Below are 18108 nucleotides of genomic sequence, written 5' to 3'. Positions count from 1 at the left end.
ACTATTATAGTAAAGAAATGTCTCAAGTTTTGATGTAAATCTCGATGAGTTTTTTGTGCATCTCGAAGCTTTTTTATGGTGGGTGAGGCTTAATAAGGCCTTTTTTTTCCTCTCTATCGGGGTAAAGCTACTAATAATTAAAACCGAGTCCTAATAAGATCATTCTTGATTTTTATTTACAGAATCGTTTTTTTTTTTTTTGTGGTAATTTTAAATTGAAAATAAAATATAACATAATTTAATTTATATACTTACATTTGATTAGATTGGACTTCATCGATTGAGAATTGAGTTGATAGGTTATTGGATGGAAACCTTATTATATCTTAACCTTATCAACATACAAATCCTTAATTCGATTGAAGTTATAAGATTGGAATGGATTCTCCGATTTGATCTGAGACATTGACAACCCTAGTGGTAATATCACAACTCATTATATATATATATATATATATATATATATATATATATATATATAAATTAATTTTAATTTTATTGACATTGAAGCAATACCATTAATATCGCTAAACCTTGTACACTTTATAATTTAGTCTTGACCAAATTGAAATCTCAACGGCTAAACTTGATTTCAATCTTTGGTTTAATGTTTTTTTAAGGAAAAATTACTTAAAGATCGTCGACGGAGAGTTTTCTTTTTTAATAGTCCTTGAATTCTAGGCAATATCTTGATAGTTCTTTTAGTTTTTATTTTATTTTATATGGTCATTAGTTATTGTCGAGTTTACAATTTTCTCACTACTTATTATTATTGAGCTCACTGCTTTTTATTATTGAATTCAACAATTTTATAATTGACGAACTTGATGTTGTAAAATCCACTTGTTTTTTTTCTCAAGATTTTTCGATCAAAAGAATCATCTTTGATCGATTTTCATAAAAAACAAAGAAAATTTTTTTTTTGAAAAATTCCTAATTTTCTACATGTCTTTAAAATGCTTCTAAAATCCTTGAAAATGATTTCTTCTTCCCTCTCAACTTAACGTAGAATGAAGTCTTCTAAATTCAATCGGGATGCCTAAAATCCAATTTTTTTTTTGGATGGTTGGTTAGGGCACATTCGGCATTTCAATTGTGAGAAATGTGAGGAGTGGGGTTAAGGGACTGATTAGAAAGAAAAGTTTTACTAATTGGACTTTTAAAAGAAGTTTTAAAAGTTAGGGACTATTTAGAAAAAAAGGTTCCACCGCTAAGAACCTTAAAGTAATTTTCTTTTTTTATAGAGCCCTTATGTCGACATTTATCTCGATTATTGATATTCTTTAAATACTCCGTAATTATCCAAGGATTTCAAGGTCAATTACGTACTTTTAGCTCTATAGTCTCCGCTCCCTTGATAGTTGAAACCCTAGCTTCGCTCTCTCTCCCTCTCTCTTCTAGCTGGTGCTCCTCTCGATTTTTCGTTTTTTTTTTCTATTTTTATTTTGTTTTTTTGCAGACGATTAGACCTTAGTTTACTTACTTCTTCTAGCGGAATCAAAGGTAAAGTTTCAGATATTTTGGGAGATTATTAGAAACCAAACCCTAATTTGTTGCAAATGCTTCAAACTCTAACCATAATTATGTTGGTGTAGAATGGGAGAAGTCAGGGACAACGATGCTTACGAGGAAGAGCTTCTTGACTATGAAGAGGACGAAGATAAGGCCCTCGATTCCGTGGCGGTCAAGGGCACTGGCGAAGTACCGAAGAAGTATATCTCTTGATTTTCTCTTCTTTGATCGTTTTCTCCATTGTTCTTTTGCTTAGTTCTATTTTTTGCCACAGATTTGCCATTCTGTAGTTATTTTAGCTCTAGATCTGAATATTTTGTGTGTATTTTACTGTGCTAGGTTATAGTATGCTATTAACCTCGAATTTGTGTGTGTGTGTGTGTGTTTGCGGATTTTAAATTTTTGTGAAGGTTTCTTATTGTAAAAAAGGTTGCTTTTTTATGTTTTTTGTTATTAAAGAAAGGTAAATCTAAGATTTTTCTTGATCAATTTTTAAGCTTTGATTAAGAATTGATGTTTGTGTGTGCGTGCTTTCTTTTGATTTTCTGAAACTTTATTGTAAGTAAATCTGTTTTATTGGCAATTTATTCCCAGGAGAGGAAAGATTACTTTCCAGAGGGATCTTAGGTCACAAAATGAGTTATTGTTGAGTATCCCTGATGTTTTGTAGTAGTGATTTTGTTGAGAGCTGGTCTCAGGTATCTGATAGCCAAAAAATTTACTAAAAATACTTGGATAATGTGGTATGGGGTTTTAAATCATTTGGTCTTTTTTCCTTTTTCCTCAGGCCGTTAGTCACCGTGGTAGGGTCACTGCTATAAGCATGGTTTTAAAATTTGTTTTGACGTGACGTCCTCATCCATAAACGAGAACGAGTCGTCTCGGATGAGTTTTCCGATATGTTTGGGTCATCTTGTTCAACAATGAGAAAAATGAACTGTTGTTTTAAATCTCGTCCGCTGTATACGACTTGTCTATCCGTCTCGTTGGTGTACGATACCGAGACGTATTGGACGAGTTGTCTCAGACGAGATTTAAAACGATGGCTATAAGTCCTTTTATCGCATTGCCGTCAGATGCTTACTATGCTCCTGTTTGAGTAATTATTGTGGGTTTGGTGAATTTCTGGAGGCATTGCAGCCTCTATTCCATATTCAAGATTCAGAATCTTGGTATAGGAGGCCTTCTTTTCCAATTCATGACTGAGATTTGGTCGGTATGGCTCGAAGGAGTCGTCGTAATTTAGCTAACATCAACTGTCTTGACTGGTCAGAATGATTTTATAAAAGTAAACATGTGTCTTCAACATTGTGAATTTGTCTTTCTTTTCAACTCTAGCTTGGCTCAAGAAGTAAGTTTAAATATGTTAGACCCTCAATTGGGAAAGTTATTTTGGTTATTTCATATCCATGATTAATGGACAATTTGGAGAATTTTCACTCAATTTTTATGATATATCCATTTTTGCCTGTGATGGTTGGTATCTGTTATGGTTATGTTTATCTTGATTTGATTTTGTAGATTGAGATACATCGGGTAGTACACAAAGTTAATTTTCCTTGATTTTATTTTCTTTTGATATACAGGGGATATGTTGGAATTCACAGTTCAGGATTCAGAGATTTTCTTTTGAAGCCAGAGCTTCTTAGAGCCATTGTAGATTCGGGTTTTGAGCATCCTTCCGAAGGCAAACTTCTAACTTTAGTCTTCAAACTTCCTTTTTGATTTTCAATAACAAAACAAATTAGTTGAGTTATTAACTTGATGAAACATAGAACATTTCCATTCTTAAATGCTAGAGATCTATAAAAAGGGATAACTAAATGCTGCAGTTGCAGCCATTTTCGTATTTTGGTTTTCATCACTTAGGCTGCTTTTATTCCCCCAAATTTTATAGTTTTTGTTAATTTACTTACCATTATACGTTTTTTTAATTGCGTTCCAATTACCTTATTCTTTCATATTGTGGCTAAGGGCAGAAAGCCATCTATCATCCCATTTCATTGTCTAATGCTGCAAAGTAGATGTCAGTGACCAAAAAATCTGGATTGCTTCTTTTACCTTTTTTTTTCTGATGTGCAACATGAAGCAGACATGATATTCATATTGAATATTCATTAGCTATGAATTTTCTTTTGTGGCTAGATTGTCTTTTGTTTTGGGTTTGGATTTGCATCAGAAATGTCTTATGAAGGTTGGGTCATGTTGATGCATTCTAACATGAAATCCTGACAGTTAAAGCATGAAATCCAATGGTTGGGATTTATCCTAGGGACATGCGTCTTATCTCTACTGTTGGATTTCGTGCTTCAACGGTCTTGATTTCGTGTTTGTGTGTGCGTTAGTTAGTATCAATTCTATAGATTTTGTTGAGAACTTTGCGAAGTACAGGATTGATGTTTATCTAAGTTGTATACTACTGTTTGGATATTTCACATTCTATATAGTTGTTTGCGTATAAGTTCTGTCTATGTGATGTGTACTCTGCTCTAATTATATTATTTGATATTTTTTAGGTAATACACTACTTCCATACTCATGATTTTGGAGGAGAAAACTGGTCTGGTAAACCTTTCAATTAAAAGGATCCAGAAAGGTCATTTATTATTTACTGAGGGGCCGTTCGCTCCAATTTTTTGGTTCTTCATCAGTGCAACATGAATGCATCCCTCAAGCTATATTGGGGATGGATGTCATCTGTCAAGCCAAATCTGGGATGGGAAAAACTGCTGTGTTCGTTTTGTCAACTTTGCAACAAATTGAGCCTGTCGCGGGTCAAGTTGCTGCACTTGTTTCATGCCATACAAGAGAATTAGCTTACCAGGTTTGTCTTAAGTTATGGATCTTTATTTAAACACATATCATATTATGTATCTTTTCAGGGGGTCTTCATTACAATTAGATTAGAGAGATTCTATTACCACTCCAACTTTTGCTAATGCCACCCCAATCCATATGGAAATTACCAAAGAATTAGCACACATCTTTGGGTGGCATTGAAATAGTTGGTTTGGCAATATAATCTGTCTTAAATTATATAGGTCCATATTCCTGATAGGATTCATCTGCCACTTGTAGATCTGCCATGAGTTCGAGAGATTCAGTACCTACCTGCCTGATATTAAGGTCGCTGTCTTTTATGGTGGCGTCCACATCAAGAATCACAAGGATTTGCTAAAAAATGAGTGCCCACATATTGTTGTTGGAACGCCTGGGAGAATCTTGGCACTGGCCAGAGACAAGGACCTCCAGTTGAAGAATGTGAGACATTTTATTCTTGATGAATGTGACAAGATGCTTGAGTCACTTGGTATGTTTTCTCTTGTATGAACATCGTTCCTTTCTGAATTTTGATACTTGCTTAAACTTGAATTTCAGTAATGTATCACTAATTCACTTTTGTGTTTGGTTCGAATCATTTCATTTCAATGTCTTGTATGTTTTGTAGACATGCGAAGAGATGTACAGGAGATATTCAAGATGACTCCTCATGATAAGCAAGTTATGATGTTTTCAGCAACACTTAGCAAGGAGATCCGCCCTGTTTGCAAGAAATTTATGCAAGACGTAATGTCCTGTGGCCAGTACACCTTGAATCTAGAAGTCATCCTTTTTATAATGTCATGTTGGATTTCTACAGGAAATAATCGACATACAAGCACTATTGTCTCACAATGTCATGATTTGCTTGGGCGCATTATTTTTCTAGAAAGCCTTATTGGGGTCTTCTACTAGTGAAATTTAGATAGTAATATTGGGGTAGATAAATTACAGATTGAGTCACTTTATACATTTTCAGTGTTTTTAGATTACTCTCCTTTTACTTGACCCACAGTATTTAGTTAGTCTGTGCTTTTGGAGTCCTCTGTAGCCACAATTCCTTATGCTTCTCGGTCACCTGTGGGATTTCGTTGGGCACAGTGAGATATACCCCTGGGTGAAGTTTCTGTAAGGAGGCGCAATGATGGCATTCAAAACAGATGAATTCAACTCTTGGGTCGGATAGTCTTTCGTTCATCATTAATTTGGTACTGGATTTGATTAGCTTGAAACCAAGATCCTAATCTTCTTCGGTGTTAAATTTTATTCCCTTTCAGCCAATGGAAATTTATGTGGATGATGAGGCCAAGTTGACCTTACATGGTCTTGTACAGGTATATTGAACATGTGAAAAATTGGGTCTTTTGTTTAAATTTTTTTATTTGGAGGTTGATGCTAATATTCAACCTTGCAAATGTTTTCCCCCCCTTTGCAGCACTACATTAAATTAAGTGAACTGGAGAAGAACCGAAAGTTGAATGATCTACTTGATGCATTGGACTTCAATCAAGTTGTCATCTTCGTCAAGAGCGTTAGTAGAGCGGCTGAGCTGAACAAACTACTCATGGAATGCAACTTTCCATCAATTTGCATCCACTCTGGAATGTCACAGGAAGAAAGGTCAGAAAACACGAAGCACGTCTATTCTCTAATTTTTTCTTTGCCTGTAAAACCATTGATACCTCTTAATATGTGCTATTTATCCTGACAATTATGCCCATGTTGGGTTAACAAGGGGTATCTGGATTTTTGATGTTGAGCTTGGAAAATCAGCTCGAAGTATCCAGTTATAGAGTTGGAGATAAAAGATGGGAAAAACCTTTGATCCATATTGAAGTCCCTTATTAACAATTATTGTTAAGATTGGACTTTGTATTAGTTTATTGTATCTAGTTAAGGTATAGATGATGATAATCTTGAACTAGATGGTCAGTTCAAATAATTTATTTTAAAATTCAACTAGAAATGAAGTTTCATTTTTTTTTTAATTATTATATATTTTTTCCTAATCTATTTTGTTCGACTGCAATTGGTAGAATTTTATTTTTTTGGTATCCTGATAAGTCAAAACATCTTCTAGGATGGCAATTTTACCACCCTGCCCTGATAATATATATATACACTTATAAAACAACAAATAGCGCTTGGCTTAGTGGTAAGACGCACGAAACTGATCTCAGGTTCAAACCTTCTTGAGATCATTTTAAAAATTTTATATAATGGGCGGGGCGGGGTGGGGAAAACCTACTATGGGTGGGGTCGGGTACGGGGCAAAAAATTATGACCCGAGTCGGGGCGGTTTCGGTTTGAGCATATCTAATCAGGGCCAGGTTTAGTTAAACCCGCCCCGTCGCCATCCTTAACATCTTCAGTGGTCCGGATATTTCTGAATCTTGAGGATATGGTTGTTGCAGGTTGACACGCTACAAGGGTTTCAAGGAGGGGCACAAAAGGATTCTAGTTGCAACGGATTTGGTCGGCAGGGGAATAGATATTGAGCGTGTCAATATTGTGATCAATTACGACATGCCTGATTCTGCTGACACCTACCTGCACAGGGTAACTTCCATTTGTCACAAATCAGTGGTGATTCCTATTTTATTGTTGCTACTAAGCTGTCTATTTACTGATAACTGTTTTCCTAAATCTTGACAGGTGGGTAGAGCTGGTCGGTTTGGTACTAAGGGTCTTGCAATTACATTTGTGTCATCTGCTTCGGACTCTGATGTTCTTAATCAGGTTAATAAGCCCTCTTTAAGTTTTTCAAAGTCAATTTGATTGCTTGCAATGTCACGTTAAGGCTGACCATTATGTCAAATTTTCTTATTGGGTTGAATGCAGGTGCAAGAGAGATTTGAAGTGGACATAAAGGAGCTTCCGGAGCAAATTGATACCTCTACGTACAGTGAGTTTGCACCCCCTCTTTCTATTGTTCTATTTATTTTTATTATTAGTACTATGGAAAGTTGGTATGTGGTGCATGAATGCAAGCTTGAAGTGTTTAGAAAAAGTTTTTATTACATAATGCCCTGTACACGAGGACATGAGTTGCACGTGGAAGGTGGGACCATAATGTGAAGGGTCTCCACTTTGACACAGGTTGGTTTAGTAAGCCGCCACAGATTGTTGTGTGTTACTGTGAAGTTTAAAGAATATTATTGCCAGCATTATATCCAAGGTGAGAGGGGTATCCTTCTTAGATGTTTTGTAATTGATCAAGACATCAAGGGGATCCACTTGTAAAGGAGATCATCACTTAAAGAATATTATTGCTGCCATGCATTTTTTCTTGTAAACATTATTACTTTTATCTTGTGTTTTATGTTCTCTTTCCCATTGTTTCTAATATTTTTCTTCCCAATAAAAACTTCCTCTGATATTTCATTAGTTTTCAGTTGTTATGGGCTTAGATGGATGATTTATTCTTATTTGTTATTGATTGACTAAGTCACTATTCTGTCATGATTTGTGTCATTTACAGTGCCATCTTAAAGGATGTACAAGCGTGTGGAAGCTTCAGTGTATTCATTCAGGAAGATCAAAGTCAGGAGTCAACTTAGTAGAAAGGTTAGGTGGCGTAGGCACTACTCTAGAAGGAGGGCTATACTTGCACAATTCCTGCTGCTTTCAGTTCTCTCATGCTAGGGGTTGGGATAGCTGCATGTTGGCATGTGTATTGTTTTAAGTGAACATTTTGATACAAGGCTCCAGTGTATTAGCAAACTCAGTTTTTCTTATTTTGGACAAAGTGCGAGCAAGATACTGTTTATTTGGCTTTTGTAACAAGTTGAAGTTTTCATGATATTCTGTCATGGATATCTGTTAACTCTACTACAAATATATCTGTTGGTATGGATATCTGTTACACTACTACAAATATATCTGTTGGTGTTTCTATCAATCCGAAAGTTTAATTTGAATGTGTTTGAGAACTATGTAACCCGTTCTCACTAGTAGTATTTAAAATAATAATAATAATAATTACGAACTGAAAGAAATTTAAGAAAAGAGTATTAGTAGGAGAACCGGAACAAAAGGAAGAATACCCACAGCTGGTGAGTGTTGTTTCCTGGGGATATTTCCTTGGGACTTTACTGGGATTGCTGGTGAGTGTTGTTTCCCGGGGATATTTCCTTGGGACTTTATTGGGATTGCGTCTTTACTTAAGTAGGAAGGAAGGGGATAACATTTTAAAGGTTGTGTTTGTCAGACGGCATACATTAAACCACCCTAGGGTCGGATTGGCTAGACCGCTGTTTTAGTGTTTGTCTAACACGTTATTAAATATTAATTAAAATTGCGTATCCCACATGAAAGTGGAATCCCATGAAACAAATGGATTCCACTTTCCAACATAACGTTTCTCGGTTTACCATACTAGTTCACTTGAGAAACACTTTCTTTAGTATGATTTCAAATCTTACTAAGGGTCGTTGGGCTGGCATCAATTACTATATTGGCAATCCAACACCGTAGCCTTCTAGATTTCATCGAAAAACTTATATTTAAAAAAAAAAAATTCAACAAGAAAAATCTGTTTCGAGCTTCATCCAAGGTTTTGAAATTGTACAGCTACTGAATTTCCAAATTTTAAATTAAAATTCAACGATGTAAAATAACTTTCTTTTTCAAAGTTCTTAAAATGTTGTCCTTTACATCCCTATGGCATCACACCATATTTTTGGATGCTACAATGTGAAACTAAAAAAAAATTCAACTTTGATCGAGCCTTGTTTTTTTAATTGTTTACCTAAATTTCATACATGCCATGAACTCTAAAGGGATGACGTAATATTTTTCCAACATGGTAGACCATTTGGGCCCCACAACTCTTAGTAATATTTGAAATCTTACTTAGTCAAAGTAACCCGACTTATCTCAATTTTCTCACATTAATCCGTCCAAATTACATTATCATTTTTCACATTAAGTTACTTTTAAGTGTCTCAAACATGCTTAGTTGAGCTTCATTTTCATTTTCATATATGTATATGTTCCAATTATAATTTCAAAAGAAAAAAAAAATTAGAACAAACATTGATGCTGATCCAATGAGATCCACCACTGGTAGACAAACAGTATGCAGAATAAACCCACATCAGGATCAGTGTCAGCAAATGGCATGGAAGCTAATATGACCAAGGGTTTCCACCACAAGAACAAGGAAAATCATATTCAAGATATATAAAACAATTTTAATTACGACCAAACAGGCCCAAAAGCACCGAAGTTCGATATCCCTGGTAACTGTATTTTTATTTTCAAGACTCATCATTTCCGTACAACAGAAGTAAAGAGACTGGAAATGTAAGTCATTGATATATATGTGCAATGCCTTATTTTGTGTAGAAAAACTGTATTGTACAACTATACTATGAAGATTCAAAATCCTCTTGCCATCAATTTATATGAATTATTAGATTCAAATCCAATTTTACTTATAAGATAAGAACACTAACACCTCATTGAAGAAGACAACTTTACCACAACTAAGAATAGTTGGGATAAGGCACAGATGGTAATTAAGTCTATATTTCACAAGAATCCGATCGACCAAAGAACATGTAACGGTTATTTGCTACATTGTCATACGCAAAATCCCGTAGAAACCTGCAACCATCCGCAACAAAAATTTTACTATAACAACAACAAAAAAACCTGGAAAAAATAAAACTTTTAGATGTATAATTGGCCAAAGAAATGAGGTGACTTACAGAGGCAAGAACTGTATAAAGAATGCAAGCTGAGGAAAAGGCAAGTCAAGGTATTCCATGATCTTCAGTACTGCTTCTGACTTTATATATGATCTGCAACCCCATACTAATATCTGAATTTATCTTGTTTTCAGCAATTCTTCCATTAAAGTTTACATAATCTTTATAGATGTTCATTAAAGACTTGTCATGAATTTGTTAATAGTAACACAAGAACACTATGAGTCCTGTTTCCATAGATACCTGTCTTTTGCAACTAGTACGACGCTGGAAATATCATCAGGTGCTCTTCCAGATCTCTTCAGTAGTTTCTTTCCCGAGTCGCTCTGGAGAGGTTCAAACCTGATTCTTCTGTCAAAATATAATTAAAATATTTTATATAACTGAAACAGGAATTTTTAGATATGATGGTGGAATGTATTTAAGAAAAAATAAAAAATATCAAACTGCAGAGATAAGAAATCATTGGGTTCTGCTCGGTTCATGCAAAAAGAACATACATATTGAGATAGCAAGTTCGATCTCAGTTCACCTTCGAAAACAAAAAGATCTAGAATGAAACAAAGAGAAGCTAGAATGAAACTAACCTCTGGCGATCGTTATCACGAACAAACTTGACGCCTCCATTACATAGGTTGCAAACACCTATCAAAGTAATTTTCCAAATCCAATTAGTGAAACTGACCACTAGAATTCGCATACTTATCTAAATAAATCCATATGTCCCAACCGATGACATTGGATCCACAAAGAGAAGGAAAACTTGAAAAGACTACAATTGTATTCGATTTTGATTTCTTCTGAATGTTGTTAAAATGATCATTTATAGACCTCAAGCCCGAAATTACCCAAAATAATAGAACTGTAAAAAAAAGTAGTAATTTTTTTAATTCGACTAGAACTCTCCTACTAACCTTAGAATATTTAATAACAACCTTTTAAAAGATGTTAAAATGAAAGTTTTGAACCAAAAAAATGTGTCTTGATCTTGAAATAGCCTTTTTTGCTATTACAAACATGTCCAATGGATGTTATTGTTGTATCCATCACAGTGTGTGTCAATATGAACCTAAGAACATATTATAATAGTCATTTTGATACATGATCGGGAAATTATGTCTGCTTGAAGCTAAGGTGAGTGTGTAGTCTTTCAGCCCATCTGATAGATAGGAGTGTATAATATGAGCAAGTTATGATTCTAGGGCTGACAATGACAAGGAAACACCTTGATCGATCCTACCCTCATCTAATGACCCTGATATGACATGGATGGTGACGTATCAAAATATTCAATTTTTCATTCTGATCTCAGCCAAAATTGAACTATTCAAAGATGGCACACAACTTAAAATCATTCATACAAATACTCAAAAAAGGCATGCAACTTATATCGCAATGAGTAAAGAGAATTTCAATCTTTTCATGAAAGATGAAAGTTAACTAACTCCTAGTCATTTTAGTCCTTAAGTCAATGGACTGTCATAAATTTGGGGGTGCAACTCAAGAGGCCGATGTGGACTGGGCCAAAGCACGTGGAGATATGAACTGGGTGATGTGGAGTAGAGAATGTTATTACTTGAGCACTGATTTCTTATGGAAAGAGAGAAAGAAGAAGTTTGAAATAATTCTGATTTTCAAATTGAATGTAATAGAAAAATATTACCAAAATAAAATGGTCGAGACATACATAAAACACTATCCTAAAACGAAATTCGTCTTTGCTACGGTACCACAGTCTGTAGGCGTTCGTTCTGCAGGATACAACAATCCACGTTTCCAAAAGAGTACTCTAAATTGAAAACGTAACGTCTAGAATTTTTTAAATGGGCCTTTGCACGCACTCGCATGAGGTGTAAATTTGAGATTTTGCACCCCCTCTGTGTGCACGTGCATTAAGGTTTTCAGACCGGTGGATCCAAATCTTAATTGGAACCTCAAGTTTTTCGCTTGGACCCTCGTGCGCGCGCGTGAGCCCGCCCACTACTTCTATCCACTTTTAAAGCTATTAGAAGTACAACTATTTAAGAATTGCAAATCAATTCTTCTCCTAGTCGATGTGAGACTAAAATTACTCGAGGCAAAACAAAATTATCAACTAAACTTAAAGCAATAAAGTAAAAAAAAGTATAAAGCAAATATGGGATTGAATTACCCTATGGTTAATAGATTGATTTACCATATGGTTTAACCTATTTGAATATTAAAGGATTTTCCACATTCAACTCTCTAAATTCCAACGAAAAAAGGCCCGCTCTAATACCATGATAAATTTGGGGATCCAACTAAAAATCAATTGACAATAAGTGAAGAAGCCTAGGAGCTTATAAGGAGAGAGACAAGGCAATTTGTGTCCTATGTGGGACTAAACTCAACAGCTTATACAAATGAAATTCAATATGGTTCATCTTTTAATTATCAACAATAAGCTTTAAAAAAAAAATCTTGGCATCTTGTTCGAGATTCCTGCTATAACGTTAGAAATTGCAGAGGAAACGATGCTAAAATGAGCTTTAGTACGTTACCGTCGAAAAGCATAATAGGCCTGGAATCTTGTTCGAAGAAGCTCGAAGTGGCCTCCACCCAATCAATAACTTCTCCTTGCGGAGGGGACAAAACGGCGTACTGTGTGAATTTCCGTCTAACTTGCGCATATCGTGAGACACGTAATCGTGCGCACGCTGTTGGTGTTGAAACGAAGAGAGCCATGAAAATTCCGTGACGAACCAACAGAAAACCACGGCGCTAGTTTTTATTTATTTATTTTTGTACACCCTACGAAATGACCATAAAACCCTTCACGGTGTTTCCTCTATGGTGGTTGGGTTGCAAGTAATTTATGAGGGGGCAATAAGCAGCTCTTTCCTGTCCTTTTTTGAATTTGGTGTTGCTTCACAAATCAGCTGCCACGTGGCAGTCTATCTACCTTATCAACCTGAAATATCAAACAAACCGAGTCTGGAAATGACCAGCCGAGTCGACCCATTTTATTGATGCAAAAATTTAATTTTTAAGCAAAGATAGAACTCAGTCACAAACCACATTCGATTTGAATTAAGCTTAATTGAAGAATTCTTTGAATCGAAAGTGTCTACATGTAATAATTACCTTCTCAGGGGTATTGAAATACACTATAGGCTGCCCTGGACATTACAGGGGATTACAATGGTCGAGCGATTAATCTACCATTATACAGACAAGTTATTATTAATGCCTACCTCACCTTTGACCACGATGGGTCATATTAACCCATCACACAATTAGGATTTTCCGTATTACTCTTAGCACGAGTGAGCACTAATCGATCGAATATAGGATCCGCTACAGAATTAATACAACCCGAGACTTGTTGATTATAGGTTTCAACTACAGTGCTTTGCATGGAAATCATCTTGCGATAATAAACCCATGATGAGACGTCGGATTCTTTCTGCACCTGGCCCTGGCTTGAGCTCAGTTGCATTTGCGACGGTGAAATGTGGGACAGTTGTGTTCGTGTTTGTGTTTCCTCTATTATCAAACCATCCACCAGGCACAAACCCATCGGCAGAACGGCCTAAAAGCTCTGAGTCGATCTTGTCAAGCACTGATTCGTTGTACCCGAACTTCCTTGCAAAGGGGGTGTTGCTCTCAATCATCTTCTGGTAGTCGTCCATAGTAAGGAAATGCGGATGTTGCTTTGGAGGGTTGTCCCAAGATATGAAGTGTAGGTCATGGTTTACAGTGGTGTTGCGGAACTCATCAGCATTGCAAATTACTGTGTGGAAGTATCCCTCAGGTGAGGAGAGGAAGTTGGCATAGTACATGAGGACTGTTCTCGGGAGGTTGTCCCATCCCCATAAGCAGAACTCGATGAAGGGACGAGTAAGCATCATCCAAGCCGAACCTGACAGAACCACCATTCGTAACCCAAGATTAAATTACAAAAAACAAAGTTTGCTAAAATCTTAGAGGTGTCATACTAAGTCATACACAATATACTTGAAAAAAAAAATTCTACTACCTGCAGTTAACTAAACAGTTTAATCGTTTTATGATTTTCTTATTGGAATAAAGGTCTTGGTGAATCGGTAACCTGTTATTCAGTTTCCAAGTATGACCTGTCCATGTGAATGATAAATTCACAATTCTTACTCTGGTTTGATCGAGTCACCTTGCCAAGAGTTAATTAGTATTTTGAGGGGATAAAATCCATTCTTAGCTTATACTTTGACCACAAAATTTGATGATATATGTTGGAATATGGTCCTTTGGGTCATCTTAGATTTTCATGTTCATCAGTAGTTCCAATTTATTTTCCTAAAAACGTTTGTAAGTCTTCTAATTATTTACAATCCAAGTAGATTTTCACATTGTCTGCTTAAAGTTTCTTAATATATTTTGAGTAGCTTCTGCAATGTTTATAGAATCAGCGATTACAAGCTCTTCAGATTATTTCGTCAACTAGTTTTGAAGCCATAAGCCTAAAGCTAGTAAATCCCATGAATGACTTGTCACATGTTCATTGACCCATTATAACAGAACAATAGAAGGTAGTGAAGTTTCATTATGCTAAGATTGTTAGATAGGAACATTGATTGATGGGTGTTCATGGTTTCTAGTTTTATTAAAACTACTTTTAGAGGAACATGTATTTTATTGCATTGGAATAACTTGAGGATGGGAATTCAAGACTTAAGTCAGAAATTGATCCAAATCAGCCAAGTCTATGATAATACGTGCTGATATTATAAAAAGGATCTTCTTGATGAACTTGGCTAAATGTTTTTATATGAGAGCTTATGTGGTACTCAGAAACTGGTCAATCTGAGGCATCTCAGCAAAGTTCAGTCTTGATCCACTAGATTCTGAACATGTAGTCCTGATCTTTCCTTCTATAGACACATAAAGAATTGTGATTGGCACATTGTCTAGTTATTGCAACAACTGTTTGGTGGTTGCCCAAAGCGAAAAAAGAAGAAGTGAAAATTAGAAGCATAGTTGTTATATAACATCAAGATAACGCCAACACCTTGAGCAAAAGATGAGGGTTCTTTATTAGAAGATGTCCAAGGATAGACTTAATTGGAAACAAAGACCAGAGGCTCCTTTAGATGGAAAAGAGGTCGTAGTATCGGGGCTAGACGCAACTTTTGTTTGGGACGATTAAAGTGTAGCATATCCGTCACTAATAAATGATTCATGGAAATGTGTTTTGGTTACAAAGCATCCGATCCTATCCACCAAATGCAGAAAGGAAATCCAAGACCTGAAGTAGGAGAAATTGTAGGGTCAGCCTTACAGAAGGAAGTAGTTGGTTAGTTACTCCCAAGAAGAGATAACTGGGAGGAGAAAACCCATCAAATGTAGTACAAGCTTAGTGGCTTGTACAAAGCCATCTAATATATATATATATATATATATATATATATATATATATTCTCAAAAAGCAACTCTTGAAAGAAGAACAAAAACTTGAAACTTGTATTATAGAAATACGAAAAATCTCAGAACGAGACGTATATAAGAAAACAAGTGGCAGTTTAGGGACGAAGAGAGGTATGGTGTTTGTTCAAGTTTCAACGAGATGCTAACTTATAGATCCAACCATATTAGAGCTCATAAAGAAGTAGATGGTGTTGCAAGGAAAATTAAAGTGGAGCAAAAATGCTTCACACCTTCGATTGATATATACACAAAAAGCTAGGGATTGAGAGAATTGAGAATTTTGCATACCACTCAATCCAGTTGATTTCACAAGAATGGTAGATATTCGACCGTCTAGGAAAGTGGTTCATTTCTACTTTGTCATGCAAGTCAGAATTGTACTCTATGAAACACATATTACCGTCCTTCCGCTAAAACTTTAACACACAAAAATAGTTCTTTCTAATAAAATGTAGCTTATGGGAATTATTTTTAGTGAATCATGCTCTTGTTTTCTTAATTATAACAACGGCTGGAAGATTTCAAGGTCCAAATTTTTAGAACAAAATAGGTAAAATCTTATGTGAGATTGGAAAGAAAGCAGAGTAAACAATGAATGAAACAACAGGGAAGACTCACCTGTGAACAGCTTAAATGCTGTAGGTACACTTCTTTGTTCCGAAGCCCAAAACACGTCTGATTTTTTTAAGCTGTAGAGTGCAGGATCCATGATCACTGGCTTGGCTCTCTGAAACCTACCGATCAGCCACAGAAACATTTCAGACATCAGTACCGGACCCCATTAAAGTAAAAGAAAATGTTCTAGTAAAAGACAAAGAGAGGGAAGAAACATACTCCTTCCATCCAATGTCGCTTGTGTGCTCGATAAAGTTAAGGTGCCTTGGAATCGTTGACAAGGTATGAAGAAGATCTATTCCATTCAAAAAAAAAAAAAAAAACCGAGAGCTCTGATTAAAATGAATTGGATTAATGGGTATAAAGCAAAATTAATGCCCATTGATCATCAAAAAAAAAAGATAGAAAGCACCAAAATTTGGGTAGTAAAAAAAACAGGATCAGCTATAAATTCTGGGAAAAAAATAAATTTAACCTTCAAATAAATTATTTTTCTTTAAAAATCCATTAGAAATTTAAAATTAATTAAAAAAAAAAATCATAAAGAACTCACAAGCTGAATGCATCAGAAAAATCCTCAAATAAAAACAAAACCAGTTATAAATTCTGAATATATATAATAATAAAAAAAAACCAAATAAATGGGGCTTTTAAAAAAAATAAAATTCGATATCCTTAGAAATTCATACTTAATTAAAAAAATATAAAGAACCCACGAGCCGAATGCATCAAGAAAACAAATTATACAGCTAAGTATAAACAATAATCCCTAATTCTTTGAACACAAAAAATATACAAAATCACCCAAAAAAAAGCTACTTTTCTGAGTAGAATTTTTACCATCTTGTGTCACTAAGGGATAATCCGAAGCACTGAGATTAATAAACCAATCCCACTCTCCACCTTCCTTCAACAACATCGCCGCCGCATGAAGCGTATTAGTAACCATAGTCGGTCCTCTATAAGTCACCAAATTCGCCCGAACAATAACCCGGACATTACCCAATTTAACAAAAGTGGGATCATTTCGAACGAAATTCACCAAATCTAATCGCTCAGCCGGAGACGCCTCAAGATCCAAATGGACAACATACTGGTTCAGAGGATGATAAAGAGCTCTAAGTGTTCTCTTCAAAGTCTCTCCATCTCCAGCTGAACCAGAGATGAGATAAGCGATTCGAGGAATAGGGTTCGTAGATGTTTGAGTTATACGTAATTTCGATTCGACGAAAACTGGTTTTATTCGATTATCTATAGTGGGTTTACGATAGATGGGTAAGACTAAGAGACCGTTGAAGGCGAAGGAGGTGATGATGAGAAGAGAAGATAAGAGGAGAGAGAGAATTAATGGCAGAAACCATTTTTTCTTCTTTTGTTGCTTTCCGGAATCCATGTGAAGGAGCGGAGAGAGTCGAGAGAGAATCGAACTCGAAGAGCTCAAACTCTTCATGATTTTATTAAAAGTGAAAAAATTTAATCATAGTGTCGAGACTTGTATTGCAGAGGGTGCGTAAGAGAGCGAAATGCGCACTGTAACAACGAGTGGAGAAGAGAAGAGAAAAGAAGAACTAACTGAGGTCTCTGAGGTCTGAGTACGGCAATTTGAGATTTTTTTGTCTCATAGCCATAGGAGTGCGTAGGGTAAGGAAATGCGCACTATTACGTCAGACAAGAAAAGGTGTGGCGCATGTTACGGTGGTGTTGAGTGACGTAAGCCTTTCTTTATTGCAGTGGTGGTGGTGTGGTGGCATCATTAGAGAGGGAACGAGTGCTCAGGATAAGTGCTCGGCGCATTTTAGTTGGCATCAAACCTTGTTCACATGAAACATGATGAGAGAACACTACACGTACTACCTGATTAGTGTATCTTATTGAATTCACACTAGATGCATGCCACGTGTCTTGATATTATATTTGTACAATCAAGAATGTCAACCTTATTTATTTCTATTAAATGCTGGTAGCGTTGCAACTAAAGTTGGGCAGTGGATCCCTTTCGTGGTACTGGTTGGTAGGATGTCAA

The 18108-nt window shown here is 35.7% G+C and overlaps 3 protein-coding genes across 4 annotated transcripts; 1 reads left to right on the top strand and 2 right to left on the bottom strand.

The window, feature by feature from the left end:
• The first annotated feature begins 1342 nt into the window (after window positions 1–1342).
• LOC147397238 (DEAD-box ATP-dependent RNA helicase 15) lies at window positions 1343–8209 on the top strand. Of its 2 annotated transcripts, XM_086452769.1 has the most exons (12): window positions 1343–1503; window positions 1596–1712; window positions 3099–3199; window positions 4164–4336; window positions 4591–4822; window positions 4961–5079; window positions 5610–5666; window positions 5768–5952; window positions 6747–6891; window positions 6988–7071; window positions 7174–7237; window positions 7814–8209. In XM_086452769.1, exons 2-12 carry the CDS (start codon window positions 1597–1599, stop codon window positions 7822–7824), a joined length of 1287 nt encoding a protein of 428 aa, XP_086308895.1. In that variant the 5' UTR covers window positions 1343–1503; window position 1596; the 3' UTR covers window positions 7825–8209. The 2 variants fall into 2 exon arrangements, with proteins under 2 accessions (XP_086308895.1, XP_086308896.1); XM_086452770.1 differs by lacking the exon at window positions 1343–1503 and having other exon boundaries at window positions 1686–1712; window positions 4029–4336.
• A 1498-nt stretch (window positions 8210–9707) lies between these two features.
• On the bottom strand, window positions 9708–12793 carry LOC147397237 (Putative thiol-disulfide oxidoreductase DCC). Its single transcript, XM_086452771.1, has 5 exons — window positions 12569–12793; window positions 10634–10691; window positions 10290–10397; window positions 10047–10139; window positions 9708–9942 (listed from the first exon to the last, which is right to left on the bottom strand). The coding sequence occupies exons 1-5, from the start codon at window positions 12750–12752 to the stop codon at window positions 9861–9863; spliced, it is 525 nt and encodes a 174-aa protein (XP_086308897.1). The 5' UTR covers window positions 12753–12793; the 3' UTR covers window positions 9708–9860.
• A 304-nt stretch (window positions 12794–13097) lies between these two features.
• Window positions 13098–17739, bottom strand: LOC147397236 (beta-glucuronosyltransferase GlcAT14B-like). Its single transcript, XM_086452768.1, has 4 exons — window positions 16926–17739; window positions 16305–16380; window positions 16089–16204; window positions 13098–13929 (listed from the first exon to the last, which is right to left on the bottom strand). Exons 1-4 carry the CDS (start codon window positions 17533–17535, stop codon window positions 13406–13408), a joined length of 1326 nt encoding a protein of 441 aa, XP_086308894.1. The 5' UTR covers window positions 17536–17739; the 3' UTR covers window positions 13098–13405.
• Between the last annotated feature and the right edge of the window lie 369 nt (window positions 17740–18108).

The sequence above is a fragment of the Akebia trifoliata genome, chromosome 8 (assembly GCF_017979445.1).
Source record: "Akebia trifoliata isolate Shusen 1 chromosome 8, ASM1797944v1, whole genome shotgun sequence".
Lineage (NCBI taxonomy): Eukaryota > Viridiplantae > Streptophyta > Magnoliopsida > Ranunculales > Lardizabalaceae > Akebia > Akebia trifoliata.
Note: the sequence above shows the minus strand (reverse complement) of the source record. Positions and strands in the feature narration are given on the sequence as shown.